The 25,855-nt window shown below is 54.1% G+C and overlaps 1 protein-coding gene across 1 annotated transcript in view; it reads left to right on the top strand.

Annotated features, from left to right (window-relative positions):
• The window catches only part of DUOX1 (dual oxidase 1), a 34,105-nt gene extending 10,279 nt beyond the window's left edge, over positions 1–23,826 (top strand). The window contains exons 10-33 of the mRNA XM_070404740.1: positions 348–450; positions 692–864; positions 1,976–2,151; positions 2,343–2,461; positions 3,050–3,187; positions 3,777–3,890; positions 4,627–4,826; positions 5,665–5,850; positions 8,032–8,257; positions 8,527–8,620; positions 8,902–9,077; positions 10,794–10,863; positions 11,256–11,381; positions 11,936–12,114; positions 12,396–12,626; positions 13,201–13,300; positions 13,542–13,591; positions 16,195–16,322; positions 19,881–20,034; positions 20,428–20,657; positions 20,904–21,062; positions 22,356–22,511; positions 22,742–22,870; positions 23,562–23,826. Coding sequence (XP_070260841.1) covers positions 348–450; positions 692–864; positions 1,976–2,151; positions 2,343–2,461; positions 3,050–3,187; positions 3,777–3,890; positions 4,627–4,826; positions 5,665–5,850; positions 8,032–8,257; positions 8,527–8,620; positions 8,902–9,077; positions 10,794–10,863; positions 11,256–11,381; positions 11,936–12,114; positions 12,396–12,626; positions 13,201–13,300; positions 13,542–13,591; positions 16,195–16,322; positions 19,881–20,034; positions 20,428–20,657; positions 20,904–21,062; positions 22,356–22,511; positions 22,742–22,870; positions 23,562–23,684 — 3,540 coding nt within the window. The 3' untranslated portion in view covers positions 23,685–23,826. The remainder of the gene's footprint in view (positions 1–347; positions 451–691; positions 865–1,975; positions 2,152–2,342; positions 2,462–3,049; positions 3,188–3,776; positions 3,891–4,626; positions 4,827–5,664; positions 5,851–8,031; positions 8,258–8,526; positions 8,621–8,901; positions 9,078–10,793; positions 10,864–11,255; positions 11,382–11,935; positions 12,115–12,395; positions 12,627–13,200; positions 13,301–13,541; positions 13,592–16,194; positions 16,323–19,880; positions 20,035–20,427; positions 20,658–20,903; positions 21,063–22,355; positions 22,512–22,741; positions 22,871–23,561) is intronic.
• The last annotated feature ends 2,029 nt before the right edge of the window (positions 23,827–25,855 follow it).

Genomic DNA, 25,855 nt, shown 5'->3' with positions numbered 1-25,855 from the left:
ACAAGAACCAAGACCTATATCTTCTAGTGTCTTTGTCAATCAGGATCTCAAGTCTGTTTCTAAAATAGAAGAAATAATGAATAAATAAACAAAATAAAATAGAAGAAATCAAGTGTTTGGTCCCTTGTGCTCATGGAGACCTTTCTCCCTGAAAGGTCTGGTCAGGGCTTTGGATGAGGACATCACTCGCTGTGGGTGGTGAATCACCCTGTGGAAGAGGAATGGCCCACCAGTTTGGGAGTGAACAGCAGGACTGAATAGAGAACATAAACTATAGGTGGAGGGAGTCTGGCTGCCCAAATTCTGGCCCCCTTAGCCACACTCGTCTCCTCTCCTCACTCCCATAGCACCCAAATCTACAAAGAGCTGAAGATGTAGATGCGCTGCTACTGGGCATGGCCTCCCAGATTGCTGAACAAGAAGACCATGTGGTGGTTGAGGATGTGCGAGGTGAGGCCAAGACTGGCCTGTAGGTTGTGCACCCCTGGCCCCTGGGAGGAGGTCCAAGCAGGGCGGGGTATCCAGGACTGGGAACCTGCGCTGTCTCACTGCTGAGAGAGCTTCTGACCTAATGGCCACAGCTCCCTCTGTACAGCTTATGTCCCATGGGGCTAGTGGAAGCCTGGGGCATGGGCCGGAGGAACTTTGGTGTTGCTGAGCTCTCTGAGACTCTCTGCTGTCAAATCCACAGATTTCTGGCCGGGGCCACTGAAGTACTCCCGCACTGACCACGTGGCCAGCAGCCTGCAGCGGGGCCGGGACCTGGGCCTGCCCTCTTACACCAAGGCCAGGGAAGCACTGGGCCTGCCTCCCATTACCAGATGGCAGGACATCAACCCTGCCCTCTCCCAGAGTCATGGCACTGTGAGGAGTGGTCGGGACCCAGAGGGCAGGGTGGGAGGGCCATGGGAACACTGGCCTGAGACACAGAAGATGGGCAGTGAGACCCATGTACCAGAGACAAGCACCTGCTGAGAGGGCCAGGGCTCACCCACCTTGCTTTTCCCAGTATCACACACCAGGCTGTAGGTGACCAGACCAGCAGGAGTTGGCTTTAGGCTCTGCAACTGTGCAGATCCAGCAAATGTTTGTTGGGCATCTATTGCATGCCAAACACTTAGTAGGCATTACCTCATTTACTCTTCCCCGATTCCCTGGGTGGATAAAGAAGGTTATTGACCCAGGAACAAGTCGTGCCTTCGCACACTGGTATTCAAGCTGCCTTAGGGGAGTCAGCTCTCACACCCTACGCTATCACCCGCCAACAGACTAGTTTTAGCTCCTTAACATCTTGGTACAACAGGGTTTCTATAATTGATGACAGTGTTATTGCCTTTGCCCTTACTATTTTATAAAATTGTTGGAAAATAGAGAATTGAAAGACCAACAAAGACGTGATACGTGTGTGGGGCTTGTGAACTTTATAAAATCAACATCAAGATAAGAATCAGCAGGCATACCCAAAGTAGCACATCTTTAGCTTCAATTGCACCTCATTGGGATTAAACTGCTTATTTACACTGTGAAGAAAAGAACTAAAGTAAAGGTGAGGTAGACTATGCTGCCCATATATTGTTGAAGGCTGTCTTTAAAATACAATGTATATGTAGGGATTTGATTTTTTAAACACTTCTTTAGATCTAAAAAAATGGAAACCTTTTCTAACACATCATTCTACCATTTAACATTTGCACTGATTTGATTCTTGAACTTGTATACCTTTCCAATAATAAGTTACGTAGGGGATTGGCTGCCTATTCTATTCCAACTTTGTAAAATAGGCAGCTGCATCTGTGAGAGGATTCCCATAATGAGTGAACTTATGCAAAGCACTCAGAGCAGTGCCTGGGGCATAATAAGTGAGTTACTGTCACTGTCATTTATTATTATCCCTAAGGCTGATCCCTGGGAACCATCTCTTTGCCTGAGGGTGATGCCAGGTCCTTACACTCACTCCTGTCCCTTCTTGCCCCAGGTGCTGGAAGCCACCGCTGCTCTGTACAACCAGGACCTGTCCCTGCTGGAGTTGCTCCCCGGGGGGCTCCTGGAGAGCCACGGGAACCCCGGGCCCCTCTTCAGCACCATAGTCCTCGACCAGTTTGTGCGTCTGCGGGATGGTGACCGTTACTGGTTTGAGAACACCAGGGATGGGTAAGGCCTGCCTGGGTTCCCACCTCAGACTCCAGACCCTCTGCCTATAAGCAGCCCCCATGGGCCCTTGACTCCCAGCTGGCACTGCCCCCTCCCCAGTCCCTCTGGGGCTCTTTCCTCATCTGGATCCCTGGGCCTGGGGCCTGCATCTCTCTCCCACTCTGAGAACACCCCACCTCTCTCACCCCCAGACTCTTCTCTGAGGAAGAGATCGCAGAGATCAGAAACACATCCCTCTGGGATGTTCTAGTGGCTGTCACCAACGTGGACCCCAGTGCCCTGCAACCCAATGTCTTTTTCTGGCATGTGGGTGAGTGGCCAAGGGGTGCTTGCAGGGGTTTGGGGTCTGGAGTTTCTTTCCTCCTCAACCGTGGGTTTGGGTCAGTGTGGCTGGACAGTAGACTCCAAGGGGGCAGTGACTATGGTTGTGCCCTTGGGAACTTTGGATCTGGGCACCAAGGTTGCCACATACAGCTACGTAGGTTCCCCTCTGCACAACTGCAGGTGCCCAAGTGGGGGCAGGTCTGAGATTCAGAGAGTCCTGGTAAGGAGACACATTCAGCTGGGATGGGGCTGGGGGTGGGTGGAACAACCCCACAGCAGTAACAACAGAAGGGTTCTGTGTGTGTGTGTGTGTGTGTGTGTGTGTGTGTGTGTGTGTGTGTACACACGTGCATAGGAGGGAAAGATAGAGGTTGAGGTTCATTTTGGACCCCACTTGTTACCCAAGTAGAAAAACACCACATTCTTGGGACAATGGCAGGGACAATGGCAGGGGTAAGCAGCCTCCTCCCCTCTGGTACCCAGAGCCACCACCATTCCCTCTTTCTGCCACCCTAACCGCCTCAGTGATGCTGTGCCTGATCCCCCAGGACTCTAGCTTTCTCTGCCTCCCCAGGAGACCCCTGCCCACAGCCAGGACAACTCAGCACGGAGGGCCTGCCAGCCTGTGTTCCCCCTGTCATGCGGGACTACTTCAAGGGCAGTGGATTTGGCTTCGGGGTCACCATTGGGACCCTCTGCTGCTTCCCCCTGGGTAACAGTGATGGGAAGGGTGGGGTTGGGTAAGAGATGCAAGCTGGGAGTAGGGTTGGTTCCATCTGTGGCAACAAGCCATGTTCCTCTGGGCAGATGACAAAAACATCAGAGCAGGAGGAGACACAAGAAGTGTCTGACCTGCAGATAAGTTGGCACCAGGGAGAATTGCCCCCCTGTTCTCAGGGCCCAGATTGGCCAGGCATCCCAGGAATCCACAATCCACAGCTATTTGCAGGAGCCTGGGCCTGTCAGAGGCAATGCCCTGCTGGAGAACCAGAGCTGGGATGTAGTTGCTGGGGCAGAGGCTTTGGACTTGTGTGTGGGTGGACCAGCAGCCTGGCGGAGTGGGTCCAGCTCTAGCTGAGAGAGGACCTGAGTGCTGGAAGCAGAGGAGGAGCCTGCACAGGCATCTTAGATGCTACCCAAACTCCCCATAGGATGCAAAGCAGCTCCCCGCCTCTCTGAAGGCAGCTTTATAATTTGAGAATGGACAGATCTAGGACTTGGGGAAAGCAGGGGTCTTGGCAAAGGAGCCACTGATCTCCCCAGACCTCCCTCTGAGCATCCTACTGCCTCTGCCCTGCCAGTGAGCCTGCTTGTTGCCTGGATTGTTGCCCGGCTCCGGAAGAGAAATTTCAAGAAGCTCCAAGGCCAGAACTGCCAAAGCATCAAGTCTGAGAAGTTCGTGGAGGGCGTGGAAGGTAAGCCTGGGGCTGGCCATGGTGGTGAGAAGGAGGACTTGACTCAGGGCGACAGCCCCTTCCTCCACCTCAGCAGCCTAAGGAAAGGCCTCCTTTTTCTAGGCCTCCTGGCAGCCGGGCAGGGGGGAGGGCCACAGGGGCATTGGGTGGAAGTTGGTCCTGGAGTCCTCCCACCTCTGTAGTTCCTCCTAAAGGTCCCAGAGAAAATGAGATAGATTCATGGGGAGGAGTCACAGAACGTGGACTACATTTTACAGGGTTTCTGTGACTCACAAATTCCCAAGAACTGCTGCTTTGTGCATCTTACACTGGAATTTCAGGCAACAGAGAAGTAATTAATGAAGGTCTAGAGTCAGACTGACTGAGGATTGGAATCTTGATCCCACCAGCTGGGCCTTAGGCAGATCTTTAAGTTTTCTAAACTTACTTTTCATTATCTGTAAAATAGGAATAATAATAGCACTTACCTTATCGATTTATGAAGACTAAATGAATTCGTTCATGCAAAGTACTTGATGCCGTGTTGAGCACATGGTAATCACTCGGGAAATGGTAGTTATTCTTCTCATGGGACTATTGGGGAGGGGGTATACTGGCTCCTCAGGACCCAAGAAGAGGCAAGGAGCTGAGGAGGCCTTGATCTAACTCCAGCTCTGAGCTGGCCTTCTTCCTTTGGGTGTGCCTCCAGCAGGGCAGGCCCAGAGGCCCCAGCTGACCCAGCCCCGTCTCTCCCCAGCGTTGGAATGGCCGGGCCGCAAGGAGCCCTGCCGGCCTGTGCTTGTGCACCTGCAACCCGGGCAGGTCCGTGTCCTGGACGGCAGGCTCTCTGTGCTCCGCATCATCCAGCTGCGGCCCCTGCAGCAGGTCAACCTCATCCTTTCCAACAACCGTGGACGCCGTACCCTGCTGCTCAAGATCCCCAAGGAGTATGACCTGGTATGGCCCCGCTAGCCCCTGGCTCCTCGTCCACAGACACGGCCAGCCAGGTGGAGGGAAAAGAGCACCGGGCCACACAGGGTTTCTGGCTTCTGGTTACTGGCTATAGTACCTGATAGAGAGAGAAACTTGAGCACATCTGTCCTGCTCTGGACCTGCTGGATGTGATCTCCACAGTCCCCTATTCCTCTTGCAGGCACAGTCTGCCCCTCCCTTTCTAAGGCCCGGCTGGGATTCCTTGGAAGAAGCTGGGTGCTCCTCCCTGTCCCCTGATTTCAGGCTGGAGTGATTTGTTAAAGATTTCAGAGGGGAGTCCACCAGAGGCCGATCTTCAGCTCTGAGTGTCTGGCTCATGGTCCCCTCAATCCTCTGGCCTCCCTGCCTTCCCCTTCTCCAGTATGGAACAGGGAGGGAAGAATGCTTCATACATATATGTGACTTTGAATGCTACCTCTGCACATATAAGAAAACCACTTAACCCCTGAGCCCAGGAAATAACAGTCTCTTTTGCAAGGGCTCTCTTTCCAGTGGCCCCGACAAAATTCATATAAAGCTCCTAGACCAGTGGTTCTCAACCTTCCTAATGCCGCGACCCTTTAATACAGTTCCTCATGTTGTGGTGACCCCCAATTTCATTGTTACAAATTGAATATAATTAAAGCATAGTGATTAATCACAAAAACAATATGTAATTATATATGTGCTTTCCGATGGTCTTAGACCCCTGTGAAAGGGTCGTTCGACCCCTAAAGGGGTCGCGACCCGCAGGTTGAGAACCCCTGTCCTAGACCCAAGAGGCCTTGACAAATGGTTGCTCTCCCTCCTGCTGCCTCCATAGGTGCTGCTGTTTAACCTGGAGGAAGAGCGGCAGGCACTGGTGGAAAACCTTCGGGTGGCTCTGAAGGAAAGTGGGCTGAGCTTCCAGGAGTGGGAGATGCGGGAGCAGGAGCTGCTGAGGGCAGCCGTGACACGGGAGCAGCGGAGCCACCTCCTGGAGACCTTTTTCAGGCACCTTTTCTCCCAGGTGTGTATGTGGGATCAGATCTGTTCTTGCACGTCTGTCTATGGTGGTGCCCTTACCTGTGTAAGGCCATGGGGTGACTCCAGGGCCAGTCAGAAACCCTGAGATCACAGCCAAGAGTCAACTCTACTGTGATTTTGGCCAAGTCACCTGACCTTACTGTAAGGAGATGCGCCAGCCCCGTTCCAATCCCACCCACCTGTGAGACTTCAGAGAGGTATTTCCTAGGAAGGGGCTCATCTGCATGTGCCGATATCTCTCCTCAGGGCTGCCCAAGTTCTCTGCCCTCACCTAAAGGCTGCAGAAATCTGGGGTGAGATGGGCTTTGCGGGGCAGTGAGAGCCCTTAGCCGCTCCTCCTTGGAGGAGTGTAGCTGCCAGAGGCCTAAAGAGGGTATTAGTGCCTACCTTGTAGACTTCTGAGAGCCACTGAGAGGTTGTGGGGAAATAAGATAGGAAGAGAAATGCAAGGACTTGGACCCATGTCTGGCATGAAAATAAAGGCAGCCTGAGCAGAACAGTGGAGAGGAGAAGGTTGGGAGATATAATACAGCATGGGCGCCCACTGAAGGCGTTTATCATCCCAATGGGAAGATAGGATGCACACAGAGAGGAAGATAATTGGCAAAGAATGACAGCTATAAAAGTGACCCAGGAAAAAAGTGGTCTAGGAGTTCAGAAATGGTAGTTGAAGCTTCAGGCAGGTATAAAGTCATGGTGGAGGTGAGATTTGGCAAGGACTCAAAGTTGGAAAAGTTTTGGCTCAGAAGAAAGGGGCTCACATCGATGTTTCTCTCTCCCTCTCCCTCTCCCTTCCATTCTCTCTAAAAATCAATGGGAAAATATCCTCAGGTGAGGATTAACCAAAAAAAGAAGAAGAAGAAAGGAGGTACCCGGTAGAAGGGCAAAAAATCAGTGTTTGAGGAGAAGGAGCAGAGTTGGCTAGCTGCAGAAAGGATCCATGAGGGAAGCTACCATTTAATGGTCATTAGCTGTGTGCACCTGACTACATCATGTACTGTTCAAACAAGTTGAACTTGAGTATGTACTAGAACGGAGGGTCCCCCTGCTGGGGTGACTCATTGCCAGGGCCCGGGCAGGCACCTCCACTCAGTTCAGGATCCGCCAGGGCTGTGAAGGAGAACTCCCTGTGTTGGGAGGTGAGGGTGTGCTACTGTTTCCTGGGGTAGCTGCCAACCCTTTCAGTGTTTTCAGCTTTCAGATATTTTTCGTACAGCCTCTCTTGTTGATTCTCACAGTAACCCTGTGAGATAGGTCGGGCAGGTGAGGAAACGAATGCCAGGCAACTGAACAGACTTGCCTGAGGCCACACAGTGAGACAGTGGCACCGTTGGGACATGAACCTGGGTCTCTTGCCTCTAGCCCCCGGCTCTTTCCGCTAAAGCACCTTGTTTCCAGCAACAAGGTTTACCTCATGAAATCACAGCCAGGCTTGAAGTAGGGGCTTCTAGTTGACAGGCAGGAACAACAGGTGTTGTGGTTTGCAGCCTGCTTGCTTCTCCTTATGCTGGGCAGCCCCTTGGCCGGGGGGGGGGGGGGGGGGGGGGGGGGGGGGGCGGGGGCGGGGAAGATGGCTCATGATGAGAATTTCCCCTCCCCAAGCCTAGCTTTTTCTCAACCCAGTTGAGCTTTTCTCTCAGTCAAAACTCTGGATGTAAAAGCAACCCATTCAAGCCAGCACTGATGAAGGGTCAGTTGACTCAGGATATAGCAGTGTCTCAGGAGCCCCAAAGGGAGGGCTGTGGCCTGGCCTGGAAAGGACCAGGGAAGGGAAAGCTGTCAGCAAACAAGGCTGCCTCGGAGGCTGCCTCCTCTCCTCTGTGCTGCTGCTTCGCTCTGTCTCTGTGTCTCTGAGCACTTGGAGGAACAGAGTGGTCCACAACTCCTGAGTTTCCTTGTGCTCAGGCAAGACAGACCTAGGACCTCCCAGTCCCAATTCCAGGTCTCCTGCGTGGCTCAAGTGGGCATCCCTGGTCCAATTAGCTAATGCACGGGGCCAACGTTCTGTAGAATAAATGGCCACAGGGACCACCCACGGGGCTTATGGGGTAGTGCTTAGGGGAGGGGGTGCTGGGCAGGTACCTTAAAAGGTGGCTCAACTGGCCTTCAAGTCAAGGAATCCCTGCCTCCTTCTCTCCCTCCCTCTGCTGCTGCCCAAGTGCAGGTGCTGGACATCGACCAGGCAGACGCAGGGACCCTGCCCCTGGACTCATCTCAGAAGGTGCAGGAGGCCCTGACGTGTGAGCTCAGCAGGGTCGAGTTTGCCGAGTCCCTGGGCCTCAAGCCCCAGGACATGTTTGTGGAGTCCATGTTCTCTTTGGCCGACAAAGACGGCAATGGCTACCTGTCCTTCCGGGAGTTCCTGGACATCCTGGTGGTCTTCATGAAAGGTAGTGGAGGAGGGAGTGATTGCCCAGATAGGAGAAGATGGAAGGGGCTGGAGCCTGAGGCTGGGGTGTAGCTGACCTGCTGGAGATGGGGAAGCACTGGGGTCAGGTCTCTAGCCATGGCAGACATCTGGGAGCGCCCCGATAGAGTCAGGAAGCAGAGCAACCCCTCGCTGTGTCCAGCAGTGGGTCACACTAGTGTAAGGCCCCTCCCGGCCAGCCTGGGTTTAGGCAGGAGGTCTGGGCCTCTCATAGGTTCCTCCTTCTCCCAGGCTCCCCTGAGGAGAAGTCTCGCCTTATGTTCCGCATGTACGACTTTGATGAGAATGGTCTCATTTCCAAGGATGAGTTCATCAGGATGCTGAGGTTGGTCCAGTGGGACAGCTAGGAGAGTGGGCCAGAGCAGGGACCGCAGGGGGAAGGGTGGGACATGAAGGAAGAAGCAGGAGGGTAAAGAGCAGGGGCCCCCACCTTCTCACCCGCAGAGCCAGAGACTGTTAGAGCTAAGAGGGGGCTTGGGATTTGGCCCATCGGGGTCTTTCCATGTGGGCTCTGAAGGCCTGCCTGGTGGGATGGCCAGTGGGCCCTTGTGTCTAGGCCCCAGGCCCCTTGTCAGGGCCTGATAGCTCCCCTCCCCCAACCCCCAGGTCCTTCATCGAGATCTCCAACAACTGCCTGTCCAAGGCCCAGCTGGCGGAGGTGGTGGAGTCCATGTTCCGGGAGTCGGGCTTCCAGGACAAGGAGGAGCTGACATGGGAGGACTTCCACTTCATGCTGCGGGACCACGACAGCGAGCTCCGCTTCACACAGCTCTGTGTCAAAGGTGAGGGAGCCTGGAGGTAGGGCTGACTTATCCGTTAGGCACAGCAGGCACAGTACACAAGGCCCATGTATTTTGGGAATCCATGGAAATGTTTTCGTTTCTTTTAAAATCAGAAGACAAGAAAAAAAATCATAAAATAAAATCATAAAAGAGAATTAGTATAATAATAATAAATATGTAATGACATATCCAGCCTGGATTATATTCTTTACACCAGGGGTGGGGGACGTCCGGCCCACAGGCTGTATAAGGCCCGCAGAATCATTTGGTCCGGCCCTGCCGAGGCATTAGGGGTGAGTTATTTAAATGTTTGACCAAATATAGCAGGCTGATTTTTAAGTTGATAATTTTGTATGGCCGTTGAATGATGTTATAAATATCCAAATGGCCCTTGGCAGAAAAAAAGGTTCCTCACCTCTGCTTTATACCAATATAATTATTTTAAATGTAATTTTTAATTTATTTTTTAATGGAGGAAGAGGCCCAGGAAGACAACGGGGCCTGGGACCCACAAAAGTCATAACGCAGCCCTGCTGGTGGGGTGTGCAGGGTCAGGATAGCGTGGGGAATGGCAGCTGGAATTCCTCTTTCTTGTCAAAGAACCCTATGCCTGGAGCCCAGTGCAGAGGGGAAACAGTGTCTCCTCATTACAGCCCTACCCCGGCCATACCCACCTCAGCTGGGGTGTCTGGTAGTGGTGGGTGTTCTAGTTTTGTTTGCCACTTTATTCCCCAGAGGAGTGGTCAGTAAATGTTTGCTAAGTGCGTGGAGACCCACTCCTGTTGTCTCCCCCTACTTCCTGCCCTTCTTGTGTCTGACTCAGTGGGTGGGGCTAGAATCGGGGTGAGGAGTGGGCAGAGAGCAGGCAGAGGGACTGCCTGTGGCCTGCTCTGAGCTGTTACTGTGTCTTCACAGCCTGGGATTCTCACTGGGGCATGTTGAAACCAAACCCAGCCCCTCCCAGGATTATGAGGCCCTGGGGGAGCTGAGCAGTCCAGGTGAGAGGGGTGAGTTAGACAAGGCACAGTTGGGTTCTGGTCAGGGCTTCCCCTGCCCAGGTTGGGAGGAGAGTTGGTAGAGTGCAGACCCAGCAAGTCTAATTCTGCAGCTTTTCACCTTTCCCAGGCAGCCAGAGCAGGAGGCACCCAGGCCTGAGGGCAGAGCAGGGGAGGGTGCCTGAAGTGAGCGCAAGCCAGAGTCCCCGATATACAGCCCCTGGGGTGGAGGAAGGACCAGGCTTGGGAAAGAAGATTAAGTAGAGGTTAGCAATGAGTATTTTGTTTGGCATTTTAATGAAAAAAAAAAATTTTATTGGAGAGAGAGAGAGATTTGTTGTTCAACATATTTCTACATTCATTGGTTGCTTCTTGTATGTGCCCTGGGATCAAACCCGCAATCTTGGTGTATTGCAGTGGTTCCCAACCTTCCTAATGCTGCGACTCTTTAATACAGTTCCTCATGTTGTGGTGACCCCTAATTTCATTGTTACAAATTAAACATAATTAAAGCATAGTGATTAATCACAAGAACAATATGTAATTATATCTGTGTTTTCCGACGGTCTTAGGCGACCCTGTGAAAGGGTCGTTCGACCCCCAAAGGGGTCGCGACCCACAGGTTGAGAACCGCTGCTCTATAGTGTCTGGACATCTGAGCCAGGTCCTCCTTAGGCTCTGGTCCCTGAGCTGCTCCCTAGCTCAGCTCTGCATTTTGCAGGAGTGGAGGTGCCTGAAGTCATCAAGGATCTCTGCCGGAGAGCCTCCTACATCAGCCAGGATAAGCTCTGGTGAGCCCTCATCTGGGAATGTTGGAGGGAGGGCTGGGGACCGGGAGTTGCCTTTTTTCTCCCCGAAATGACTGGGATCACAGCCCCCACTAGCCTACATCAAGCCTTCGTGCAAACCAGAAAAAGACACTTCTTCCTCTGCTGACACAGCCCTGCATTCACCTTTGGCCTGGGTCAGAGGCCCTTGTAACGGGCACAGCTATCTCTGACAGCCCTGTCTAGAACCCTCAGGATGCGACTCATTCTCTATCTAGGTCTCTGGGAATCCTGCTGTCCTCTGGCTGAGAGCTCTGACCCTTCTTCAACAGAGTGGGTATGGAGGCAGAGCAGGGGCAACGGAGCACCAAGTGGCTTGGGTAACCAAGATTCTGTCTCCTGCATTCCTGTCCTAGTCCCTCTCCCAGAGTGAGTGCTCGCTGTTCCCGAAGCGATGTCGAGGTGGAGCGGACACCACAGAGACTGCAGTGCCCCATGGACACCGATCCTCCCCAGGAGGTTCGACGGAGGTTTGGCAAGAAGTACGCCTGCTTCTTCCCCTAAGGCCAGGCAGTTCATCCATCCTTTCAGCATGCATGCATTGATTACTTGGTGCCAGGCACTATCTTAAGCACAGCCTCATATGAGATAGCCTGGTACACTGAGAACTGCAGTGTCCCACTGCTGAATGGTATAATGGTGGTAAGAGCAAGGGGCTTCAGAGCTCAAGGAAATGCTCATCTCTGTCTGGGAGGTCAGGGCAGGCTTTTTGGAGGAGGTGTCCTTTGAGCTCCAGTGTAGAGTGAGAATAGAGATGTGGAGTTGGGAGCTCAGATTAGGAGGGGAGAGGGCTGTCTGTGAGTGAGAACTGGGGTAGATGAAGTGCATCCCCTGGGATGAACTGACCCAGTGACCACTTGCAGGGGTCCCTACATTGACAGCTCTCTGGAAGAGTGTGGTAATAGCCTTTGGACTCTGAGCCATGCTTAGCTTGAGTGACTCGGGGCCCTTTTTCTCCCGAGCTCAGACTGGGAGGGGAGCGGGGCTGCACTAGCGCGGGGTCCCTACCTGAGAGCCAAGACTTGCTGTCTCCCAGGGTGACGGTGTTTCAGCCCCTGCTGTTCACCGAGGCTCACCGACAGAAGTTCCAGCGAAGCCGTAGCCACCAGACCGTGCAGCAGTTCAAGCGCTTCATCGAGAACTACCGGCGCCACATCGGCTGTGTGGCTGTGTTCTACACCATCGCCACGGGCCTCTTCCTGGAGCGGGCCTACTGTGCGTGCTGGCCCTGGGGGTGGGGACAGGACTCGCAAAAAAACGGAGAGCCCTGGGGGCGGGGCCTGCTTGATTGACGGCTGCAGGGAGGACAGAGTGGGCCTACTGTGTGAATGACAGACACCCTGGGGGCAGGCCTGCAGTGGGTGTTTGGGCAGCTGGAATGGGGACTTGGGGAGGCGATTGTGGGTGAGGGCTGGCTGGGGCCTGTGGGTGACCTCCCTCAGTAGCGCTCTCTCCACTGCACTGCCCCCCCCTCACCTGCCTGGGCCCCTCTGCAGACTACGCCTTTGCCTCGCCACCCTCGGGCATCGCACAGACCACCTTTGTGGGCATCATCCTGTCGCGGGGCACGGCCGCCAGCATCTCCTTCATGTTCTCCTACATCCTGCTCACCATGTGCCGCAACCTCATCACCTTCCTGCGGGAGACCTTCCTCAACCGCTACGTGCCCTTCGACGCCGCCGTGGACTTCCATCGCCTCATCGCCTCCACTGCCATCGTCCTCACAGGCAGGGCCTGGGGTCGAGGGCATCCTCTCCCTGTCCTTCTGCCCCCACTGGCATCCCCTCCTCCGAGAGCCCCTAGTCCCTCTCCCAGAGTGCGTGCTCGCTGTGCTTAACGTGAGTGTGAGTCTTCGCTGTCCTTCTCATAAGGATGGCGGCCCCGGCAGTGGTGTGCAGTAGCCCAAGAGCCCCTCAATGCCCCCCCTCCCCCGGCCCAGTGCCTCTTCCTATACTTTCAGGGCCACCTCACCAGCCTCTACCTGACAAGTTACTAACACCCCAAATGAGTGTACAGAATGTGCCATCTTGCAACGCTTATGTTTTAAAAGATAGTTCTGTGAGAGGAACCAAAGGAGGGGACTTCTAATATATAATTTAGACTCATGGTTGTCTCCACGGATGGGGTGTATATGGGACATGGGGAGGAACAGGAAGTTTCTCAGAGATCAGAAATCCAGCCCCCTAGGGTCCTTCTTCAGGCCCCCACGTCTGGCTGGTGGGAGTTCGCCTTGGGCTGAATGGGTTGAGCACCCCCACCCGGCTGCCCCCAGGCTCACCCCATCTGCCTGGTCTTCCTTAGTGTTACACAGCGCAGGCCACGTGGTGAACGTGTACCTGTTCTCCATCAGCCCACTCAGCATCCTCTCCTGCCTCTTCCCTGGCCTCTTCCATGATGATGGGTGAGTAGTGAGCGAGGGGAAAGGGTGTATTATTTGTGAGTGGAAAGAATCTAATTATCTCTGCTCAGAGGAGAGTGTCACCTTCCAGGTTATAGGACAGATAATGATCAGCCTGAGCCTCCTGCCCCGAGTCAGCAGAAAGGGGGGCTGTGGCTGGGTTGGGGTGCCTCATCTGGAGGGTCCTTTCTGGACGTCCCAGACATCTCCTCTCAGGATCCTCCCTTGCGTCCCTTCCCCACAGGTCCGAGTTCCCCCAGAAGTATTACTGGTGGTTCTTCCAGACAGTGCCAGGTGAGAGCCCTTCCTGCTCCGTGAATTTCTGGGCCTGGCTCCGAGTTCCAGGTTCTGGGCTCTCTCTACCAACAGAGCAGCCCAGCTGCACTCACTGGGCTCTCATGGTCAGTCAGGCCCTGCCCTCTGGCCCCGAGGACGCTCCTGGGCAGTAGGAGACTGCTTTCTAGTGCTTCTCTCGGGAGCTTGACTGGGCTCCACCCCAGCTCTGAACTAGTTCCTCCCTCTGTGGGACGGGAGGGGCCCCTCCGCTCCCCTAGTGCACACACCTGCCAGGACTGGTTCTGAGAAACACTGTGCCCCAGCTGCAGGGGGGAGAGACCAGGCTCTTGTCAGGTCAGGCAGACCCCCCCCACCACCACCACCACCCCTTTTAGTCTGTCTTGACAAGGGCTGTTTAGAGGCATATTCCTAACTCGCCATAATCACCCATTTTAGGGCTATTAGCTGTGCATCTATTCAAACACTTCTTGAACCTATTTATATTTTCAATCTGTTCCCTCCTTGGGGCAACACGTTTTCTACACTCACTCCTCTATGAAACAAAGCGCCGGTTTTTAATTTTTTATTTTTTTTAATTCTAAAGTGATCTGCTTTGAACTTCAGAGAGTGCCTGCTAATTCCTGCACTCTGGGGTTTCCAGGATAAGCCCGTGTTTATGCTCTGCTCTCCATTCTGTACTTGACAGGCTTTGGTTAGATCCCTTCTTAACCTCTGCTTTGCCGTTCTTCAGGGCTCTAATCTTCCTAATTTGTGCCTCTCTCCTCCTTGATCCTTGAGGGGCCCTTCTCTGACCCCTGCATTCCCATTCTGGCTCCAGTATTGCCCTCCTGGGTAGCCCAGGCCTGGGATTCCCTGTGAAGAGGGGCCTCCCACTAACTCAGGGCTGAACCCAAGGGGGTCTCTGGGGGTAGCAGTTACTCACCAGTGCTCATGCTGTGTGCTATGGCAGCGAGGTGGAGTGCTGCAGGGACTTGGTACAAGCCTTGACTGCATAAGGCAGGGCCTGCAATGTCCAGAGCCCCAGCCCCATGCATTCATTTATTCAACATACATTTATATAAGGCCCACAGTGTGCCAGGCCCTACACTAGGCCCTACACTAGGTTCAGTGGTGAACTAGCCTAGCCTGGCCCTGTTCTTGTGAAGCTGAGAGCCAGGAAAGTGATGAACATAAAACACAGGTACTTGAAAAATATCCTGACAGAATCTGAAAGGGACACAGCGAGGAAGGGGTGGGCGGAGTAGACTTGGAAGGAGGTTTAAATACAGAAAAAGCACAGGATTTCAACAGCAATGCCACACTTTACCGTGACTAAGGTAGAGGACACTGAGGATGAGGCAGCAGCTTCAGTCCCCCAAGAGGGGGAGACCAGCTTAGCAGAAATAAAAGCCTGGATTTTGCATTCAGATGAACCAGGTTTTTTATTGACTGTAGAGGGCTGCCTGGGAGGCACCTAGGCATTTTCTTATAATTATTGTCAGCTGAACTCAGAGCATAGGCAGTCACGCCCTGGGAACATGCTTCCCCAATAAGGCTGGACATGTTAATCAGGCAGGGGTAGAACTAGATATGTAAATCTAGGCCTTTAAAATAAACCTGCTGTGTGGCTCAGGCCGCTTTTGCCGCCTCTCCATCAGAGAGGATGGCGCCCACCTGGCCCCAGCTTAAAATCTATTTCTGCATCTTGGTCTTTCTTTAATTTCTTAATCCCCAGCTCCTCCACTCAGAAAATGGACTGTTTCCTTTTCCATGCGGGACATGGAAAAGAGAGAAACAGCCCCCGACAATTGACGTTTTCCATGACAACCCAGAAAGTGTCCACTAGAATGAACTATTGTTTGAGCCAAGTCAGAACTCCATCACAGGGGAACACAGCCAGCTGTTAGAGAGGAAGGGAGAGAGATAGAGAGTTAGAAACATCAATGAGAGAGAAACATCGATCAACTGCCTCCTGCACATCCCCCACTGGAGATATGCCCGCAACCAAGGTACATGCCCTTGATCAGAATCGAACCTGGGACCCTTCAGTCCGCAGGCCGACGCTCTATCCACTGAGCCAAACCGGTCAGGGCAGCATTTTGTTTTGGACATCTCATACCAGTACATCTGCCTCATTTCTTTGTGGCAGAATACCTTTCTATTGTATTCCTATGCTATAATTTTACTCGGCCAGTTCCCTATTCTTGAGCATTTAAGTTATTTCCAACTGTTTTACTGTTACAAATTATGTTGCCATGAACATCTTGTAGATGTATTCTTGCATTCCTCTTGATATATTTGTAGAATAAATTCCTAACAGATGAATTCCTTACTCAAAGGGTATGTACACTTTTAAAAAGATACATCAACTTAAACTCCCACCAATAAAGAGAACGGAGGCAAAAATATATATATATCCTGACAAAGTCTATGAAGGATGAGTAGGGTCTATAGAAGCGAGAGGTACCTGTGACCAGTGATGTGAAGGGAGAGGAACAGAGGAAGATGCTGGGCTTTCCCCACCCCCTCCTAGGACAGTGGGGTGGAAAAGGGTCCAGGCCCTTGGCAGGCCCAGAACAGCCTCGCTCCTTTGCCCTTCAGAACCCTTGTTCATTTTGCAGGCCTCACGGGGGTTATAATGCTCCTGGTCCTGGCCATCATGTATGTCTTCGCCTCCCGCCACTTCCGGCGCTGCAGCTTCCGGGGCTTCTGGCTGACCCACCACCTCTACATCCTGCTCTACATCCTGGTGAGGGCTGTTGGCTCTGAGCCAGGCTAATGGGGTCTGGGCAAGATGTTCCCAGGGAGGCAGTGAGGGCTGAGACGTCGGTTCTCCATCCCCTTAGTTATTTCAAGTATCCTCTTCATTTGTCACTTAAAAGATGGAGATGATAGTAGGGGACTTTCGAGTAGACTGACCCTGATACGCAGCGCTTGGAGATGGACTTGCCGGGCTTTGCAGTAGCAGCTCTAGCAGACTGATCTGCGTTCCCAGCAGATAGCCCACATCATTTTGCCCAGCCAGTCTTTCTCCACTTTGAGTGGCTGCCTACGCTCAAGGGAGTATTGCCCTTTTTTAGAGAAACTTATCTTAATTGGGTTTTGCCGCTTTTGTTCTGATCCCATTTTCTAAGATGTTAGCCACCCCACCCAACTAAGTGCTACCTAGAAAGTTAATGACTTTGCTCCAAAAGTCTTCACTTGGACTGTTGATAAACTGGATTTTTAAGGCCCCCTTTCCCCTTTCCTTCTCCTTAATCTGGGCCCCTGCCTGCCTTCCTTCACATTCCCTCCTTTCTCCTGTCCTGCTCCCTTCCTCCTTCCCTGGGTTTGTCAGCTGCTTCGGAGCTGACTTTGATCTGTGCGCCTGTGTCATGGTTCTGTTTGGCCTGCCTTCCTCAGGGACACAGGCAGTTCCCAAAAGGGCACCCTGAGGACCTGCTTGTTGAGGAGCTAAACCAAGTCCCCACTAATGACAGTTTGGCTGGGAGCATTTAAGAAATGCATAGTCCACATGGCTTCCTTCTCCGTCACTGGCTCCAGGCGGAACTGCACACAGGGGTCTCCTCCCAGCTGCTGTTCCGTCCTCACTGATAGGTAGGAGGGTCTATTTCTATCTTGCCCAAGGCTTGGTACTCCACAGTTCTGAAGATGACTACCCAGCCTCGGCTTAGGTTGTTCCCTGGAATTAATGATGTTTATTTCCAAAGAAATCTCTCTCAAGCTAATTTATCCCTTCCTCGGCTTAGGTTGTTCCCTAGAATTAATGTTTATTTCCAAAGAAATCTCTCTCAAGCTAATTTATCCCTTCTTCACTGCCTCCTCAGTAATGGGTGGAGCCCTAGTTACTGTTTCTGGCAGGGGTGGAGGTGATGTTCTTATTCCTCGTGAAAGAGGAGCTTCTTTGAACTAATGGGAGACTGGCTCCCTGAGACCAAGACCCCTTTCTGATTAATCGCTGGTTGGGGAGAATCACTGGAGTTCAGAACCCCGATTCCTGCCAGCAGGGAAGTCAGCAGCTCAGAAAGGTGTAGGCCCCTCTGCTGGGCAGTCCTAGCCCTGGCAGCTTGGGAGCTTCTCCCCTGGGGGTAGGTCAGGGACAAAACACCCGCTTCCTTCCCATTCCTCACAGGTGTGGCCACTTGACCTCAGGCAGAAAGAGAAGTTCCAAGTAAAGGACCCAGGGTGGGGTGGAGTAGACCCTGAGAAGGCTGGAGAGGCAGGGCTAGCACAGCCAAAGCTGAGCTGGCAGCTGCTCCCCCAGCTCCTCAGCCAGAGGGCAGATTGTGGTTAAAAAGTAGAGCCAACACCAAACAGGGTGTATAACATGAGGTCACCCTGGCATTGTTCTCAGCCTGGTTGGATGCTCAGAAAGCCTTGGGGGTGGGCGTGGGCTCCACAATGAAAGAGGAACTGGGGGAACTGGAGCCAGTTCAGAGGAGAGCTCCGAGAGGCTCAAGTGAATCCTGTGTGGGAAAGGCTCACTCACGAGTTCTGGGACCCTCAGCTAGGGGGAGGGAGAGGTGAATGAGGAAGCAGAGTTTAACAGTTGTGCTGAGAGTCTGTTAGGTCCTAGCTCTGTGCTAAGCGCTGCAGGGAAGGGGAGACTGGATTTTCTGCCCTCAGGAATTTAGGATGTGCGGCAGAGGTAAACGCCATGCATGTGAAATGATGGACATGAGCAGACAATACAGGATTAATTGCTGAGCTGAGTGTTCTGAAAAGTAAGTTACAGGAACTCATTGAAGGGAGTTTCATTTGGGCCAAACTGGTTAGGGAAGATTTCAGGGAGAAGATGGGACTTGGGCCAAGCCTTACGGACAGATAAGCTAGGGTTTGACAGGGCAGAGGGGAAGCTGAAGAGCATTTCAGGTAGAAGGGAGGGCATGAGCCCAGGTGTGGAGGTGTGAATGATGACAGAATATTCAGGGCACCGAGGAGACAGTGCTGGCTGGCCAAGGGCGTTAGGTGGTGGCAGGACACGGTGGACCTGTGTGAATTGCACTGAAGCTGAGAGGCTGTGGTTCAGCTGAGAGCCATGCTACGTGGGAGAGCATAGAAAGACAAGCAGAGGGTGAGGAAATTGGGCTTGGGCAACACAAGGGTTGGGGTGGAGAAGGAACAGTCAGTGCAGGAGGTGGAGAGTGAGTGGCCTGAGAGGAGGGAGACCCAGGAGAGCATTGTATTGTTGTGGGAGTGTCAAGGTGGTGGTGGGGGGGGGGGGGGGGGGCACTGTGCCACAGGTGCCAAGGCAGGGAGCAAAAGTGGTCTGAAAGGACACCTTGGGGTTTGGCCATTCGTGAGCCCTCAGTGAGAAGATCCTGAGAAGAGCTTGAGGGGGAAGCCAGACTGACCAGACTTAGGAGCAAGCAAGTGGGAGGAACGGGGCAAGGAGTGTCTGACCAGCTTATGGAGGAAAGGACTAGAGCTGGACAATGCCTGTCAGTTATTTCATGGAAAACAGAGACTGGTTATGTGTTTTTAGACTCCAAAGGCAGAAGATACATTGGGGGAACTTCTTTCATTGACTCAACCGTTATTGAGTGCCTACCATGTGCCAGGCAGAAACTGCTAGGAGCTGAGAGAATAGTGGCAAACAAAATGGAAGCAGGACCTACCCCAGCAGTCCACTGGGGAAAGCAACAGCAAACAGGGTCAATGAATAGAGAATCACAATTACTGTGGCTGACAAGTGCTTTGAAGGCAGTTAGCAGGGAGCTGTGAGAGAGAGGACTGGGGGAAAGCCCAGGGAGGCGGTGTTTCTGCTGAGACCTGAAGCATGAGATGGAGATAATCCAGGAAGAGCCAGGGGAAGGGCATTCCTGGCAGAGGGAACAGCAGGTGCAGAGGTCGTGAAGCAGAAAGGACTTGCCATGTTTGGCAGGCAGGGATCAGAGTATCACCAGGCCTTGTGGTGCAATGGGAAGGCCGCTAAGGCTTTTAAAGCTGGGGGTGACATGATAAAATGAAGCTTAAAAAGTCACACTGCCTGCCTTGAAGAGAATCGATCACATGGGGAAACCCAGTGGAAAACCAGTTAGGAGGCTACTGCATGAGTGCAGGGGAGAGTTGACATGGCTTGGTCTAGGATGGTATTGGAGAGATGCAAATAGTCTTATTCGTCAAGGATGCTTTGGAGGATGGGGTTGGGAACAGTTCGGTTTTGGAACCTGGAAGGAGCATGGCACACAGTGAGGTGAGGCGTGGACATGCCAGTGAGGAATGATACAGGGGTCTAAGCCCCAAGCTGGCCGCAGAACTGTTGTGGGTGTGGCCGGGTCTGAGCGGTATCCTTCACTCTATTCAGCTCATCATCCACGGCAGCTTCGCTCTGATCCAGCTGCCCCGTTTCCACATCTTCTTTCTGGTCCCGGCCCTAATCTACGGGGGGGACAAGCTGGTGAGCCTGAGCCGGAAGAAGGTGGAGATCAGCGTGGTGAAGGCTGAGCTGCTGCCTTCAGGTACCAGCCGAGAGGCTGTGAGGGGCCCAGCTTGGTGGGACTGGGGAAGCAGAGCAGAGCCTGGACCTTGCAGTCTCCTAGCCTGACCCCGTGGAGTTGGCAGGGGCCTTGGGGTGGAAGGGATGAGGGAGCTGGTAAAAGAAGCTCTTTGCCAGGGGCCCTGAGCCTCTTTCACAACAGAGAGGAGAAGCCCAGGCCAGGCTGTTCCTTGCCCTGCTGACCACCAGCCCCTCCTCAGGGCAGACAGGGCCTGAGGGGAGTAATGAGGTCTGATGGGGGGAGGTCCCCTGGCATATTCCAGAGCAGAGCTGAGGCTGCGGTGGGGGAACTCTCTGGAGACCACTTTGTTGCTGGGTTCAGGACAGCAGCCTCCCGCCCACCTCCCCTCCTCAGGGGTGACCCACCTGCAGTTCCAGCGGCCCCAAGGCTTTGAGTACAAGTCAGGACAGTGGGTGCGGATCGCCTGCCTGGCTCTGGGGACCACCGAGTACCACCCGTTCACACTGACTTCTGCGCCCCATGAGGACACACTCAGCCTGCACATCCGGGCGGCAGGGCCCTGGACCACTCGCCTCAGGGAGATCTACTCACCCCCGACCAACGACTGTGCCAGATACCCAAAGGTGCCCAGACCCAGGCCAGATATGCCACATGCTCCCACAGCCCCTTAGTAGGCCTCGACTCTGCAGCACCAGACGCCCACTGTGCTCCTCCCTCCGCCATCCAGAGACTGGCTGTCCCAGATAAAGCCACAGTCCCCCTTCCCCCTCACTCCATTAACCTACCTGCTTTTTCTTGCCTCTCATTTCTGGCTTCAGAACTGTGGTGATAGCTGAGAGCTTAACTCACACCCACTCTCCTCCCTGCAGTTGTACCTCGATGGGCCATTTGGAGAGGGCCACCAGGAATGGCATAAGTTTGAGGTGTCAGTGCTGGTAGGAGGGGGCATTGGGGTCACCCCCTTTGCCTCTATCCTCAAAGACCTGGTCTTCAAGTCGTCGGTCAGCTACCAAGTGTTCTGTAAGAAGGTAAGTGCCCCCCAGCCCATGTCCCTTGCTCCTGATCACTGTGTCCATCTGTGCTGGCTCTCCCGCCTCTGTTCTTGGTCTCCCTAGTCTAGGCAAGGCCAAGCTGGCCTGGCCCTGGGTGGGCAGGATATCCCCAGATCCTAAAGGACAGAGTTAGTTTGTTGATGCCCCTGAGCTCCTTCCCTCAGTTATGAAGCACCCCACATAGGGAATCCCTCCAGGCAGGCCGGAGAAAGGTGAAGAAGTCCCCTCCTACAGGGAAAGCTAGCACTTGAGGCATTGTCGGCCTGGGAGAAGGAAGGGCACGCTTGGGGTGGGGCACAGGTGAAACTGGGTTTGCTCTCAAGAGTAAGAGAACAGGAGGTGGTAGGCAGGGCTGAAGGGCACGGCTGGCTCCAGGAACACAGCCCAGGCCCTCAGGACCCCTCCACGCCAGGCCCCTTCACCCCAGCCTGCACCTTGTGGCAGGCCCCTGCTTGTCTCTCTAGGCCTGGCAGGTGAGTCAGGAGTGCAGGAATGCAGCAGGCAGAGGCCCAGCCCATATGCTGTCAGCATTCAGAGGTGACAGACAGTTCTCTGCTCCTCTGTCCAAGCTAGCTCTGCCTGTGCTTCCTTTTTGGAAAAAAAAATTTTTATATATATATTTGATTTCAGAGAGGAAGGGAGAGATAGAAATATCACTGATAGGAGAGAATCATGATTGGCTGCCTCCTGCACACCCCCCACTGGAGATTGAGCCTGCAACCCAGGCATGTGCCCTAACTGGGAATTGAACCGTGACCTCCTGGTTCATAGGTCGACGCTCAATCACTGAGCCACACTGGCCAGGCTGTCTCTGATTCTTAACCTAAACAGCCCCACTTTCCCCCATCAGAAGCTGGAGATGGGTTCCCCTAGGGAAGTTTCCATCCCCCTGGTCTCTGAGTCCATTCCCATCCCCTCCAGACAGACAGCTGGGTCTTCCCTGAAGATGTTCTGTGACAAGCCCTTTAGTGGTACCCTCTCCTTCTGGGCTTTGGTCAGTTGAGAGCCTAAGGAGGGCACATTGGAGAGAGTGGCAGGATAGGCTCCGACAGTCAGGTGCCCCAGGCTGTCACTTACTTGCACCTCTCCATGCCCTGGGGCAACTCCATGTCCTGCTCCAGAGCCTGGCCCTGTGGCCCTCTACACTCCATTCCCCAGGATATCTGGAGAGGGGCACACGCTGGCCAGAAGAGTTCTATTGGTGTGCAAATCCCTGGGGTATAAGGAGCCTGAGCTGAGCTGGGCCCTAAGCTCCAGCCCTGTCCCCAGATCTACTTCATCTGGGTGACACGGACCCAGCGGCAGTTCGAGTGGCTGGCTGACATCATCCGGGAGGTGGAGGAGAATGACCACCAGGACCTGGTGTCCGTGCACATCTACATCACCCAGCTGGCTGAGAAGTTCGACCTCAGGACCACCATGCTGGTACGTCAGGGCCGGCCGGGCAGGGTAGCTCAGTGGTTGAGTGGCTTAGCAGGGTAAGGAGGATGGCCAGGGAAGGTGGGTGGACAGCCAGGCTCAGTTGGCAGGAGGCACAGAGCAGGTGGCTCCGATACTCAGCCTCCAGCCCCCTTCCCAACCCAGGCTTTGGGTTGGCTTGGGCCAGGCACTGACCCTGATTGTCCTTGTCTTGACCGGCCCCTGTGCCCCCCCAGTACATCTGTGAGCGGCACTTCCAGAAGGTGCTGAACCGGAGTCTCTTCACGGGCCTGCGCTCTGTCACCCACTTTGGTCGCCCCCCCTTTGAGGCCTTCTTCAACTCCCTGCAGGAGGTTCACCCACAGGTCAGTTCCCCCGCCCCCAATCCAGGGTCTCTTCAGTTTATCCTCTGGGGGGTTGAGCAAAGCTCCCAAACCTGCTCCATCAGGGAAGCTATTGACTGCTGATGAGAGCCCATCACCCCCTGGGAAGTTGGTGGAGTAATGAAATGGGAAAAGAGAAGAGGGGGTCACCCTGAGGGGGAAGTGGGGAGGCGGGCAACAGGGACTTGCCACTTCTGAAGCCATGATGCCTTGTTCAGAAGGAAGAGCTCAGTGATTGAGCTAGTCCTCACCATAAACTCAGAGCTACCCTTCATACTAACGCTGAGCCAGGCCTCATCCTGGACACTGAGCTAATCTTCACCATGAACACTGAGCAAGCCACTGCTCTCATAAGCACTGGGTGAGCCCTTAATGAGACACGAAGCTATCCCTCAACTTGAACATTGATTAACCCAGGCCCATATCAGAAACTGCTCTTGAAGCTGGTAAATGCTTGGAAGGGGTAGAGGCTGGACCCACAGAGAGAAGGTCTACTAAAATCAAGTTAGATTTAAAAACACCAAGCTGGCCCTCACCAGGCATGGAAGAAGCAAACTTTCACAGGAACGTGGAATGAGCCCTCGTCAGGGACTCTTCATGGCTTTAACATGGACCCTGAGCTAGCCCTCCCTCCGAACACTGAGCGAGCCTTCACTTCTTCCTTCCCCAACAGGTCCGGAAGATTGGGGTGTTTAGCTGTGGCCCCCCTGGCATGACCAAGAATGTGGAAAAAGCCTGTCAGCTCATTAACAGGCAGGACCGGACTCATTTCTCCCACCATTACGAGAACTTCTAGGCCTCCTGCCCAGGGGCTCCACCCACTGCCTGCTGAGCAGAGGTTTGGGTCACACCTCGTCTCACCTCTGTACTTCCTGTTTCTGGTTCCCTCGCCTTCTCCCCACTCCCACCTACCAACCTTGGTCCGGGGGGGGGGGGGGGGGGGGGGGGGCCACGGTCAGTCACCGCATGTGGGTTCAGGGACCCCCAGACTCATAGTCTCAGCCTGGAGAAGTGGGAGGCACCGTCCGGGGACTAGAGGTTGTTGTTTTGGGGCAAAATGACACCTCTTCTTCCAAACTAAGAAAAATTTCAAAAGACTGGGGCTGACAAGTGGTAAGTTGTGTGTGTGTGTGTGTGTGTGTATAGGGGGCTGTGAGCCTAAGGATGAAGTGGGAGCACAGATGCTGGCATCTTAGAACTCCTCCCCTAAGTCCTCCCCTTCTTCTGGCCTTTCCACTGTCAAAAGGGCTGACAAATGCCTTCAAGGGGACAGAGGCTGGACCCCAGAGAGAAATTTATAGGAAATCTCTCAGCACCTCAGTTTAACAGCACAATTAATCTTCTCTTCCAAGTTCTTAAACAGGTTCTGTAGTCAGAACCTGGCTCAATATCTCTCTATGTAGTGCTCTTCAGACGATCTCTGCTCTTCTTGTTCCATAGCCTCCTCTACAAATAAACCACTTTTCTGCCCCCTGGGTTGCTTTATTCTGCCCCAGGATGGGGTAAGCACTGGCAGAAGAAGCCACTCAACCAGCCGGCTAACAGGCCAATGCAGACATTCCCTGAGCTTGCTAGTATCCTCTAAATAAAGGAACCCGTCCAGGCCAAGCACCCCAGCTAGAGACCCCTTCCCCTGCTCTAGGGCACCCTTCCTGACAGAGGGCCTCTCTGAGTGGCGAGTGTGATTCTTCTGAAGCCTGGTCAGGAGGGGACGAGGTGTGAAGGGTTTTGGAGAAGGTGGACTGGGCACAAGGGGTGTGGGATGGGGGCCGAGACACCCAGGAGCCAACAGGGAAGCAGAGTTGGCCTGGCCTGCTGCAGGACCTGTTACTCCCAGTCCTTCTCTGAGCTCCAGGTAGTGAGATGACAGCGAGGAGATAGATGAGCACATCACCTAACCTTTTTGGAACTGTTTTTGCATCTACACAATGACTGAATGCCCTCCACGTCTACTTAAAGAGAGGGCAACCCTCTCTGAGGGAATTTCTGAAGCAGTGCCCAATTTCAAGTGATTCTATTGTCTCCACGGAATTCTTACATTTGTCAGATCTCATATCCTCCGTCCCGATCTCTGATAAATTAACCACTGGATTAGAACATCCAAAATCTCATGATTCACATCACACTTCAGAACTAGAGATCTAGGTTCTGGAGGTCTTCAAACTGTCCCCCCAAGGCAGCCATCCCCAGGGTGTGTGTTCAGCCCCTCGTAGAGTTTTTGTTCCGCTCGCCCAGGGGAGCAGGAGGGCAGGCCTGGAGTGGCTGGACAGCAGCCCTGCCTGGCGGCCCAAGGGTATACCCGGGAGCTGGGCCCACAAGCCTCGGCGGTTTGCAGCAGGGGTGCACTGGGGGCCACCGGCGGGTGTGATCCCGCGCCCGGGTCCCGCAGTTAAGGGCACGGCCAGCAGAGGGCGCGCGCGGACGGCCGGCCTCGGCCGCGAGCAGCAACGGGAGGCAGATCCGGACCGAGGCCCGCCGGCTGCAGGTCCCGGGGCGAACCCATCCTTCAGTGAATGGAGGAGGCAGCGGCAGGGCCCGCTTCCTCTGGAAAGGAAACGCAGTCGGCTGCGCCAGCTTTCCCAGCTCGCGGCTTCCGCGTGGCAGGGCCACCCGCTCCTCCCGCCTGGCGCGCTGCCTCTTTGTCTCTCCGCGGCTCCCCTCCTCCAGACAAATGGCTGGAGGCAGGAAATTGGACGCGCTCCTGGGAAGCCGGGCTCCTCGGCGCGGCTGGGAGGGGGCGCCACGAGGCCGCCGGCTCCGGCCCCCGCACCCCGCCCCCCCAGCCGGGGCGGGGGCAGTGGGTGATGTTTTGATATCTCGTCAAAGGAAGGAACTTGATGCTTCGAAAGCGCTTTCCACAGCCGGCCTGTGTCTGCTCCAGAGCTGATTTATAAACGGATCTGTGCTCGCTTCGCCGCTCCCCACCCGTCAGCCCGGGGTGCAGCGCGGAAGGCGCAGACGCGGCAG

Source organism: Myotis yumanensis, unplaced genomic scaffold, assembly GCF_028538775.1.
Source record: "Myotis yumanensis isolate MYYU_CA2020_CCGP unplaced genomic scaffold, mMyoYum1.0.hap1 SCAF_1, whole genome shotgun sequence".
Classification (NCBI taxonomy): Eukaryota; Metazoa; Chordata; class Mammalia; order Chiroptera; family Vespertilionidae; genus Myotis; species Myotis yumanensis.
Note: the sequence above shows the minus strand (reverse complement) of the source record. Positions and strands in the feature narration are given on the sequence as shown.